Source organism: Benincasa hispida, chromosome 12, assembly GCF_009727055.1.
Source record: "Benincasa hispida cultivar B227 chromosome 12, ASM972705v1, whole genome shotgun sequence".
Lineage (NCBI taxonomy): Eukaryota > Viridiplantae > Streptophyta > Magnoliopsida > Cucurbitales > Cucurbitaceae > Benincasa > Benincasa hispida.
In genome coordinates, this window is record NC_052360.1 from 53684193 (window position 1) to 53696379 (window position 12187).

General features: G+C 36.6%; 1 protein-coding gene and 1 pseudogene across 1 annotated transcript; one reads left to right on the top strand and one right to left on the bottom strand.

Moving 5' to 3' along the window:
- Nucleotides 1–7431: 7431 nt before the first annotated feature.
- LOC120067555 lies at nucleotides 7432–8013 on the bottom strand. The gene has a single exon (XM_039019104.1). The coding sequence runs from the start codon at nucleotides 8011–8013 to the stop codon at nucleotides 7432–7434; it is 582 nt and encodes a 193-aa protein (XP_038875032.1).
- Nucleotides 8014–9247: 1234 nt separating this feature from the next.
- LOC120067557 overlaps nucleotides 9248–12187 on the top strand; it is a 5486-nt pseudogene continuing 2546 nt past the window's right edge.

The following is a 12187-nucleotide window of genomic DNA, read 5'->3' on the forward strand; positions in this document are numbered from 1 at the left end:
AAATCTCTGGTTGTCATTATGTAACTTAAGCATGTATGTGGTGACATACAAGTGGATCATGCCTTAAGTGATAACCAAAATGGTATGTAGTATATGGATATAGGAGGGAAATCTTATCCTTGTGACACTACGGATGCGGTCCGCTCTGTAGAATAGTTACAAGTCTGTCTCTTATACACATCTAGATGTGTATAAGAGACAGCCCGTGCAACGTGTGCCTAAGAAGGGAGGAATGACGGTAGTCCCCAATGAGAACAATGAATTAATACCGCAAAGAACCATCACTGGATGGCGCATATGCATGGACCTGTCTCTTATACACATCTAGATGTGTATATTAGTGGTACTTAAGGAGTTAGATGTAACTATAGGGGCGAAACGGTAAATTGGCCTAGCTGTACTTACGAGCATCTGTGAAAGGTAATCGTACTGCCCATCATATTGGGGCGACCTTTCCTATCAACGGGTCGTGCTCAAATTGATGTGCACAAGGGAGAAATCACTTTGAACATAAACGGACAGAAGCTCAAATTTAACATAATTTGTGCCATGAAATTCCGAGATGAGGAAGACCTGCAAGATTCTGATGATGACCTGAATTCGATTGAAGAAGAAAAGTCTGATGAAGAGTATGAAGAAGTGGATGCCAGCGCATCCGTTGTTGCCTGCAATGCGATCGCAACAAAAACAAACAAGGAAGAATAAATGACTGCAACGTAAGAAGTAGAGCCGATGGAAGAAAGAAAAACAACGCAACCTTCCCTCGTGAAACCACCAACACTTGAATTAAGGATCCTACCAACCCATTTGAAGTACGCATTTATGGGGCAGAATGAGAAGCTGCTAGTGATAATTTCCTCTACGCTCAACAAAGATCAGGAGAGTGCATTGATGAGAATTCTTAAGAAACAAGTGTAAGCAATTGGTTGGACGCTCGCTAAATTAGAGAAATTAGCCCCGCGTACTGCATGCACCACATTCGTCTTAAGGACGACCACAAAGTAACAATTGAAAATCAACGCAGACTAAACCCTGTGATGAAATAGGTCGTCAAGAAGGAGATTATTAAATGGCTAGATGCGGGCATTATTTATCCCATTGTAGATAACACGTGGGTCAGCCCCGTGCAATGTGTGCCGAAGAAGGGCAGAATGACAGTAGTCCAAAATGAGAATAATGAATTAATACCGCAAAGAACCATCACTGGATGACGCATATGTATGGACTACTGTAAATTGAATGCGGCCACAAAGAAAGATCACTTCCCTCTGCCATTCATTGATCAAATGCTAGACAGATTAGCAGGGAATGATTTTTATTGCTTCTTGGATGGATATACCGGGTACAATCAAATCATGATAGCTTCTGAAGACTAAGATAAAACCACATTCACCTGCCCATATGGGACGTTTGCTTTTCTCCACATACCGTTTGGCCTCTGCAATGCGCCAAACACGTTTCAAAGGTACATGATGGCGATCTTTTCAGATTATCTCAAGGACTCTGTGGAAATATTTATGGATGACTTCTCCGTTTATGGGAACACTTATGAAGTTTGCTTAGCCAACTTGGAGAAGATTCTGAAAAGATGTGAATAGACAAATCTGGTGCTCAATTGGGAAAAGTGTCATTTCATGGTTAAGAAGGGTATAGTGTTGGGACACAAAATCTCCCGAGAAGGGTTGGAGGTGGACAAAGCAAAGATTAAAGCAATTGAAAAACTCCCACCTCCAACCAGCATGAAGGATGTGCGAAGCTTCTTGGGGCATGCTGGATTTTACAGATGATTCGTCAAGGACTTTTCTAAAATGCACGACCACTGAGTGCGTTGTTAGAGGCGGATAGGAAATTTGAGTTTGAAAATAACTACCTCAACGCATTCAGAGTATTAAAAGATACGCTGATTACCGCGCCCGCACTAATTGTGCTGGATTGGACAATGCCATTTGAAATCATGTGCGATGCAAGTGGGTATGCGATGGGGGTTGCATTAGTGCAAAAGAAGAAAACTATTTTGCACCCCATTCTATATCCGAGTAAAACTCTAAACCCTACTCAAATAAATTATACCACCATTGAGAAAGAACTCCTGGTTGTGATTTTTGCGTTGGAGAAATTTAGGGCATATCTGTTGGCAACCAAGGTATTCATTCACACTGATCACTCGGTGATCAAATATTTTATGACAAAAAAAGACGCAAAGCCGAGGTTGATCAGATGGGTTCTCCTCCTTCAAGAATTTGATATTGAGATAATTGATCGGAAGGGGACAGAGAACCAAGTTGCGGATCACTTGTCCAGACTAGAAAATCCTGAGGTTGACCGCAATGAATCTGAAGTAAGTGTCGTGTTTTCGGACGAGCAGCTGTTCCACAAAAAGAATTGCCATGTATGCTGACATCATTAACTATTTGGTCTGTGAACAATTTCCTGAATATTACACCTACCATCAACAGAAGAAGCTCAAGCATGAATGCAAACACTATTATTGGGATGAGTCAAATATGTATAAAAGAGGTGCAGACCAAATCATTCAATTATGCGTACCAAATGCTGCTCAACAACGCATATTTTCACAGTGCCACGATTCGCCATATGGAGGGCACTTTGGAGGGCAACGCACTGCAGCTAAAGTTTTGCAAAATGGATTCTTTTGGCCTTCATTATTTAAGGATGCTGCACACTGCACAATGAAATGTGATTGGTGTCAACGCACTGACAACATTTCATAGAAGAACGCAATGGCAGTGAACACTATCTTGGAGCTGGAATTATTTGATGTTTAGGAGATTGATTTCATGGGACCATTCCTTCCTTCACATGGAAAGCATTATATCTTATTGGCTATCGATTACATTTCCAACTGGGTAGAGGCAATTGCATGTGCCGCAAATGATGCAACGGTAATCTCCCAGTTCCTCAAGAAAAATGTTTTCACTCGTTTTGGCACTTCCTGTGCATCGTAAGTGATGAAGGATCACACTTTGTCAACCACAATATAAAGGAGCTGCTGCATAAATACAATATCCTAACGTGGCCACCGCATACCATCTGCAAACGAATGGTCAGGTTGAAATGTCCAATAGAGAAATTAAGTTGATACTTAAGAAGGTGGTAAAACCTTTACGGAAAGATTGGGCGATGAAGCTTGATGATGCGTTGTGGGCATACCTGACCGCATTTAAAACATCTATAGGTATGTCCCTCTATGCGTTGGTATTTGACAAGGCATGTCATTTGCCTTTGGAGCTGGAGTATAAAGCATTGTGGGTGGTCAAGAAACTGAATTTTGATTTGAAGAGAGCAGGAGAAGCGCAAAAACTGCAGATGGTCGAGTTAGAAGAATGAAGGGTCAACGTATTGAGAATGCAAAGATTTATAAAGAGTGCACCAAGCGCTGGCATGGTGAACGCATATGCGCTAGAAACCTCCAAGTCGGGCAAAAGGTCTTACTCTTCAATTCAAGATTGCGACTCTTCCTGGGAAAATTAAAATCGCGTTGGTCCGGTTCGTCCATCATCAAAGCAATATTTTCACATGGTGCGGTGGAACTGATCACCGAGGATGGTAGTCGAACATTTTAAGTTAATGGACAACGGATAAATGCATATTGCGGAGGAGATTTCTAGACAGAAACAGTCTCTGCAAAGCTGAAAAACCCGGAATATACCTTACTCAACTCTTGAACATTTAACTCTTTGTCACTTTACAATTATTTGCATTTCACTTATTTTTCTCTAATAATAATAAAAAAAATTATTGTTTTGTTTTAAAATCATTTGACCCTCTCTTTGTCTATTTACAAGGATTATGACACAAGATTACGAAGAAGCAAATGATCTCAGTCCATCACCACAATACATAGGAGCAGAGATCGCCGCAAGGATGGATGCATCAATACACAATGCGGGCGACAACGCAAAATTTGAGGGTGTACTCTTCCTTATCTTTATTTCAAAATTTGCACTATCACATTGCATCTCACTTTTAAAAGTTTTATCACCGCATCCCCTTTGATTACCGCAATCATTTAACAAGGAGATAAATTTAGTAGTTCACCGCATGTTGTTTCTTTGCCAAGTATGATTTCAATGATGAACAATATGCTTCTATGTCTTTTGTATATATCAGAGTCAACTTAATCTTAAGATAGTCACCTCATGAAATATTTTTAGAAATTAGGGGTTTGCTAGCTTGTTTTCAAACTCTTTTTACAACACATTCTATGACCATCGCATGACGTATTTTAATTTCTTTTGGCAATGAGGACATTACCGCATGTTAAATTTTGGGGTGAGGTATTTATTTTCGATCTTACTATAAAATATATATATTAAGAACTCCACTGTCAACACAATGGGAAACCCATGTTGATAAGAGTTAAGTTGTAAAAGGCACTTACACGTAGTTAGATGTCTGCATGACACCCGTGGGGGCAAGCCAAAATAATGTAAGTCACCAGGATCAATGCATAAATCAATAACCGCAACTCCAATGCCAAATCAATATGAGTTTAGACTGAGAAAGAGTGCATTGCTCATAGTTGGTTGTTCGCATGACACCCGTGGTGGCAAGCCAAAACAAAGCAAGGCACTCGGATCAGCGCAAGGTCAGAAGAAAAAAAAAATATATATATAGCAATAAAGGAAATTTTTGAGCTAGGATAAATCATTTGACACCCGGAGGAAAATTTTCTTTTTAAAATAAATCATGCGATGTTCTGGAATTTAGTAAAGTCTTTTTAAAAGTTAAGCTTGCAATTCGTAAGTCTTAAAAATATTTTAGGAAGAGACTTGAATAAGACTTAAGGAAATTCTAGAAGTATCCTTGAGAAATCTAGGGAAAGAACTTTGCGGTTAACTTGCTAAAGGAATCTTTAGCTTATGCTTGAGGACAAGCATTGTTTAAATTTGGGGGTGTGACAACGGGCAGAAATGCATGTTATCATAGTACTAAAGTCTTAAACAATGTTGGATTGCATTGATGAAAAATGTTAAATTGCATCCATGAAACATAAATTCTATAATATTGCAGTCGCATGCGTCCAACGCATTAGAGCAGTTGATCTTTATATTTTTGTGCAGAATATGCGTTAACGCAATGCAGAGATTGCGGTCATAGGAATACATTGGTCACGCAAACTTCACCGCAAGACTTTGCGATGATCGTTCTCGCAAACATTCGCCCAAGAAGAATCACCGCAACTTGGTCAGCGAAACATAGTGGATGCATCCGAGTGAAAGGATAATTAAGAGCGATGGGACAAAAAGCTAACGGCAGTCGGATCCAAATTAAGTTGACAGCCGATAACGGTCACGAAGTACATTAAGCTTTATTGGTGACAATTATCTGGTACATCAGTCAGGAATTAAAGCTGTCCCATCTGTACAACCGGGAAAGAGAAGCCGCCTTTCACCATGGAAACTTTATAAATACCAAGTGTATTCTTCAAAGAAAGGGTTAAGCAGTCGATTACTTCATCACTTTATAAGTTCACGCCTCTGTTCATAGTTTCTTTCATTTTAAGCGGACGCGAGGAAGAAAGTGTGCCAGTAGATCATTCCAGTAAGCTTGGGAGAGCACCGGAAGCTTCAAAGATAGGGAGAGGGCCAACGCCTGCGGAAGTAGGAATATCTTTAGGCCAGAATAGAGCTTCCAGTGTAAAAAAGCCTCGATCAGCAAGGAATTACTACCAGGAAAAAGCCTCGATCAGCAAGGAATTACTACCAGGCTCTCTACCCTAAACTTCCATTGGCATTTTGTACTTAACATATTTATAAGAATGGAACTTCTTTATCTATACCTGTCCACTCTTTGTGATTCACGCATGAGTAGCTAAATTAATTGAATGAGTTGAGAAGCATTTAGCTAGCACAACTAGAGAGTCTTCATTCTGTGCGATTATCTTGTTTATGTCTGCTTCATTCGTCCTTTAGGGATACTTGGGAGGGTAGTCTAAGGACAGGATCTGGACTTGGGAAGGTCAGGTTAGAATCTAGGTTTGGAAGAACCAGATTAGAATGCATAAACGAGAGATAGGCGCTTAGAAATGAGCACTATTTGTTATTAACGCATCACATGCATCTTAGTGATAAGATATGATTGTATGCGGTCACCTTGCTTCATGCATTTTACATCAATGCATAGGACAAGAGAAGAGACTTAGGGATAAGCTCTATGGACATTTTTCATTCAACACATGCGTCCTAGACTTAGGAGCACCACATTTACATTGGAAAATGACTTGCTGTGCATGGTAGTAACATGATCGCATGGTCTGACGAATTCCTAAGTAACGCTAGCTAAAGATCTTCTCAACCCGTTCATCGTATACTCATTGCATCTATCAACGCAACTTTCGTTTCTCAAATCCGCCGCATTTATTCATTTCTTTTTAATCAATGCAATCAACAACCAAACACTTTATTTAATTTTTCCTATTACCGCAAGGTTTTCATTAAAAAAATCATCAACGGAATCTATTTTCACAAGTTCCTGTGTTCGACCCTGGACTTACCAGGAAACTCAAAGGAATTTACACTTGAATTCCGCTGGGGAAACTTGAGTGCACAACGCAATCCATCAGCACATATCACCCATATTCCCACTTAATAAAATAACGCATCACATAGCCAAGAGAGATCTTCATAACACATTTTCAAGCATTTTGGAACATCATTACATATATTCAAAGGAAACATTCAGTTTTTGGTCATGGAGACTTTAGCAGTAAGTCTCTCATGATTATCCCTCAAATATAAACAATTTTTTTTTATTTGAACTTCAAAAACTTTATCTAACAATTATCCTACCTCAATATATTATTTTTTACATTGGGAATGTAATAAACATTTGTGATATATTGATTTTCTCCATTTTTTAACCGAATGATAATTTTACCTATTCTTTTGATGGTGGCCAAAGAATTGTCTCCAAAGGCAATATTACCTTTCTCCATCTCGTTCAACTCCACAAACATCTTGCGTTTTCCACACATGTGATTCGAGGCTCCTGTGTCAAGATATCACATATATCTTGACTTTCTTCTTCTCCCTTTGAAATCATAAATAAGGTTCCATTTTCCTCTGCACAATTGGATTGTTCTTGATGGCCTTTTTATGTGCTAGCGGTTGATCCGTCCTGATGCTTTCGATCAATCGAATCTGTTTGAGATGAGTATCACTCATTCGCATAATATCCATATTTGTTACAATTATAACATTTTACCTGAGATTTATCTCTCCCGGATCTTCCACCATGTCTTCCACGACCTCGACCTCCTCTTCCTCTTGAGGATTCAGACGAGTTCTGAGAAACATTGGTGTTGGCTTCACCTCTTCCACCATGACCTCGACCACCACGACCTCTTCCACGTCCATGACTATTCTCTTCCTTGATTTTGAGTTGGAGAAGTTATTCAACGGTCTCTGTTTACTCCATCCTCCTTTTCTTTTTCTCCTCATAGGCTTGTAACGAGCCTATAAATTGTTCAATTTTCATGCTCTCGAGATTTTGTGTCTCCTTGATCATCGTGGTGATAACCTCGAACTTTGTATTTAGGTTTCGTAGAACCTTCTCTATGACACGAACATCGGTGATTTCTTCACCATTCCGTCTCAATTGATTGACGACAACCATTACTTTTGTGTGATATTCTGCTATCATCTCCATCTCCTTCATTTGTAAAGATTCAAACTCACCACGTAAGGTTTTCAACCGCACCTTTTTCACACAATCGACTCCTTTATGAGTCGATTGGAGCTTGTCCCATGCCGCCTTTAACGTCTCTGCATTGGCGATGGTCTCAAACGTATCTTCATCCACCGATTGATACAAGATATAAAGGGCCTTCTTGTCCTTCTTTCTTGTCTCTTTTAACGCATCTCTTTGCGCTTGATCGACTGTAGCTTCTGCCTCTTGGAAACCGTTCTCCATGATCTCCCACACATCTTGTGCTCCTAGTAACGCTTTTATCTTGATGCTCCAATTGTCATAGTTGAGCTTGGTAAGCATTGGTAGTTGAAGTGAACCTATCCCACCATTGGCTATTTTTCTCTCAATATTTTCTACTAGTTCTAATACCACTATATTGGGAAAAAACATGGAGGACAAATATGAAAAATGAGAGATATATATTTTCTATTCAACTAAGCATGCCTTTATATAGGCTTACAAACATAACCATAAGAATGCCAATGGTTTAAAGCTATAAATGTCATCAAATGCTCATAACTCACATAACTCCTATAACTCAAGAATCACTATTGATTACAAAAAACTAAAAATTAGAAAACTCAAAAGTCACATTAAATGCCACAAGTAAAGTTTAATAATGACAAACTTTTCAACAGTCTTTTGTAACCCTAAATTAATGGTAATAATGTAGAAATGACAATAATTTAGTTATTTTTATTTAAAAAATCGACTTTAGTGATAAAGTAACAAAGCTTAAATTTATTTTATAACAAATTTAGTTTGCCTTTATATTTCTAATTTATCTCTTTTTAAATAATAAATTAATAAGTTTGAAACTTAGTATACTATTGCTTTATATCCTTAAATTATCTCTTTTTCTTATAGTCATGAAATGATCAATTTTACCTTTGAGATTTGCATTTAATAGCATTTCTTATCTATCTGTCATTTTTTATTGTAAAAAAATGAAGAAGGAGATCATGGGAATGAGAAATTGAAAGGAAAAGAAGGAGGAATAAGTAGGAAAGGACAAGTTTTTGGTGATCGTCAGTGGATGACCAACAATGATATGTGTGTATTGGCCGGTGAAGAGAATTTAATGACCATAAGTAGCATGATCGATGCAACACTTCATTCTTTAGAGCTCCAAGAAGAAAGAGTCACTTTCTTATTTTTGAGAGAGTGGAAATGAATAAGAAAGGGAAAGAGGGGAAGAAGAAGAAAGAGGGGGGAAAATAAAAATAAAACCATAGTGACGGGTAGTGGGTGACAAGCAACAAAGAACATTTGACTATCCATGACTAGCAGAATCGAAACCATGCTTTAGCGAGGAAGATCTTAGAATAATAGGGGATTATTATTATTATTTTGTGAAAATAAAGAAGGAAAAAAGAATGAGAAATCCAAGGAAAAAAATTGCTAATGGTCAATAGTCACAGGTAGCCTATCGAGAGCAATTATCAACTATAACCAGCAACCATGCGTTGGTCGAAGACAACCACAATGATCAATTTATGACGGCAAGACGACCGCTCAGTCATCGATAGTCAAAATGGTTAGTCGATCATCGAAGGTCAACATGGTTGGCGGTCGCCAACAGTCATGACGATCAATCGTTGACAATCATGACGTTTGGTCGCCGACTGTTACTACGATCAATTGTTAATAGTTATGAGAGTTGGTTGTTAATGGTGTAACCACAATTGATCGTTTACGATCAAGACAGTCACTTGCCAACGATCAAGACGATCAGTCATCGACGATCAAGACAAACGATCATTAAGGGTTGATTATGAAAGTCGCCCGATGGTCATTAACAACCTATGGATAGAAATTTTTCTCAAACCAATGACATGCAATAAAAAAAAACATATTCCAATTCCATGAATTTAATTTCTTATCCCAAAAATTTTGTTCCAATGACCCAACACATGGATTGGCTTTATATGCCTAACTCTCGTGACTCCATACCCATGGGCCAAATATCCCCTTAAGGAAGGAGATGACGCCTTGGGCTATGTGCGATACAAAAATAAACTTCTTTTTACCAACTACTTTTTTCTAACATCTTTCCTAATTTTTCATATTTTAATTGTAGGGTCCCATATAGTGAAAAATTCTTTTTGTTGCTCATTTAAGTCTCATCAATTTTATAATACTTTTTAGACCCAACTTCAATTTTAAACATTTTGCCCCTCATTTAATTAATTTTTTTAATAAATCCTTTTTTCCTTTTGAATATTATTTTGCATAAAAACTTTTTCTTTTTAGTTTACCCATTCTAAGTTGCAAAAAAGAAAAAATCTCAACGAAAATTTCAATTGTGAAAAACTACCGAGTATATGTATTGTGACAGCCTTATCAAATAATTTCTCTAGAATTAATCTTACGTGCTAATTTGTAGTACGTTTGTATGGTAGTAACGAACTTTGTGTTTGCAAAGGAAAAAATGAAAACATATTTTAAAGAGTAAATTAGTAGACAAAGAAAAAGCAACAAGCTTTTCTAATTCATTGTAATCTAATAGGCTTAAACTTGATGAAATATATAGTACAATAAGATGCAGTAGGATGAACCTCATATTATTTAGTAGTAAAGTAGTATATAGATTTCCTTGGTTTCTTATTGGATCATACACATCATTGTTGCTTCCCGGATCGAGATTTCCAGTTATTGAATCAGACCGAGTAAGTCTTTTTTTTTTTAGACTTAATTAAAGTTTATAACAAACCCATACCAGGCCTGTAAATTTATTTCCCTAAGAATTCAAATGTTTCTTAAAAAAAAAAAAAATGAGAAGTCAAAAGGTTATCAAATGGAGTCTTAATTTTTATCATTTCAATCCCTTTTCATATTTTTTTATGAGACAAAATCTGGTGACAATGTATATTATTTTCAGGGGTCAATCACAAAAGTATCTTAATGAATTGGCTGAGAAGATCAACTCCATACTCATTTACACTTGAGAATCATCTCAACATCATTCGAGCACAACAAGGTCTATTTTCAGACATGCGTTTGTATGAAGTAGAGATAGGGCCAAATATCTGTCCATATATCAATAAAATAGATAGATTATCATGTTATAAATATCGTAAGTCATGAACTAAAACGTTTAAAGTCTATTTGGATTGACTTTCTATAAGTGTTTATAAACACTTTTTCTTTTTTTTTTGCACTTAATCAACACTCATTTAAATAATTTATTAGTGATTTAACATAGTATCGAAGGTTTTATGGTGTTCAAGCCCCTACAATGTAATTTCTTCCTCAATTAATATTGATTTTCACTCTTTGGATTTCTATCACTTTTAAAATTATCGTAACACATCAAATTAAGTTTTGAATTTATTGTGTAGTTTAATATAGTATCAAACCAAAGAAATTTTATGTTTGAACTCTGGTAAGTCATTTCTCTCCAATTAATTAATGTTGATTTCTCCTTGTTGGGTTCTTATACAAATTTTTTTAGTTAACCTTAACCCATCTGCTTAAGTTTTTCTTTGGTTAAATCTATATATAGATGGTATGAAGAATACTTAGTAATTTGTTCTTGATACCTATATGCTAAGTTACTAACTTGAAAATCATATGTTTTTATATATAATATTTGCAGAGGAAATGATCTCTATAGATGGCTTGTGGATCACATGATAATTTTTCCCACTGAGATAACTTAGTTGTGCCTAAGCTTATGAAGGCAAGGTTGATGCAAAGCCTTTCATTGATGGATCTACAAGAATGCAGGTCCTTATTCCCATTAATATATATAATATTTGATTGAATTAATTACATAAACATTAATTTGAGATATATGTGTGGGTATACAGGTTAGTGTTGAAGATGCTTTGAGAGACAAGAACGTGATATTGATAATTTCTGGATTAGATATAAGTGAGGATGATATTAGAGCTCTTCATTCAATTTACGATGAAGTGAATAAGAAAGATGAATACAAGATTGTTTGGATCCCTGTAATTACTGTAGAATCTCAAGAAGAAGAGAAGAAGCTAGAAAGAAATATGAATATATAAGCTCTTCAATGAAATGGTATATTGTGCCATACACTCAAAAATTGCTGGTTGGAGATATCTTGAGGAGAATTGCAACTTAGACAAGACCATTGGTTGTTGTTATGAACTCAAAATCAAGAGTTGAATTCACAAATGCAATCCATTTGATCAGAGTTTGGGGAACTGAAGCTCTTCCTTTCACCAATGGAAGAACTCATGCTTTGTTGGGAAAGCATTGCCTGAATCCACCCTTTTCAAATTTATTGAGCAACCAAGATTGCAAACTTGGGTAAGTTGCTTTTATTCTAATTTCCTTTTTCAATCCCACATATCCTTTTGTTCTTCTTCTTCTTTTTTTTTTTTTTAATGCATAGTTTACGTCTTAAATTTTAATTATTGATATAATTATATTTAGAAAAAATATTTTTTTATATTCTTAAGTTTTGTGTATAATTTCTATTTGGTTTTAAGAGTTTCCC

What these genes read in the sequence shown, in the direction of transcription:
- LOC120067555 (XM_039019104.1), bottom strand. Translation starts at nt 8,013, where the DNA reads ATGCTTACCAAGCTCAACTATGACAATTGGAGCATCAAGATAAAAGCG.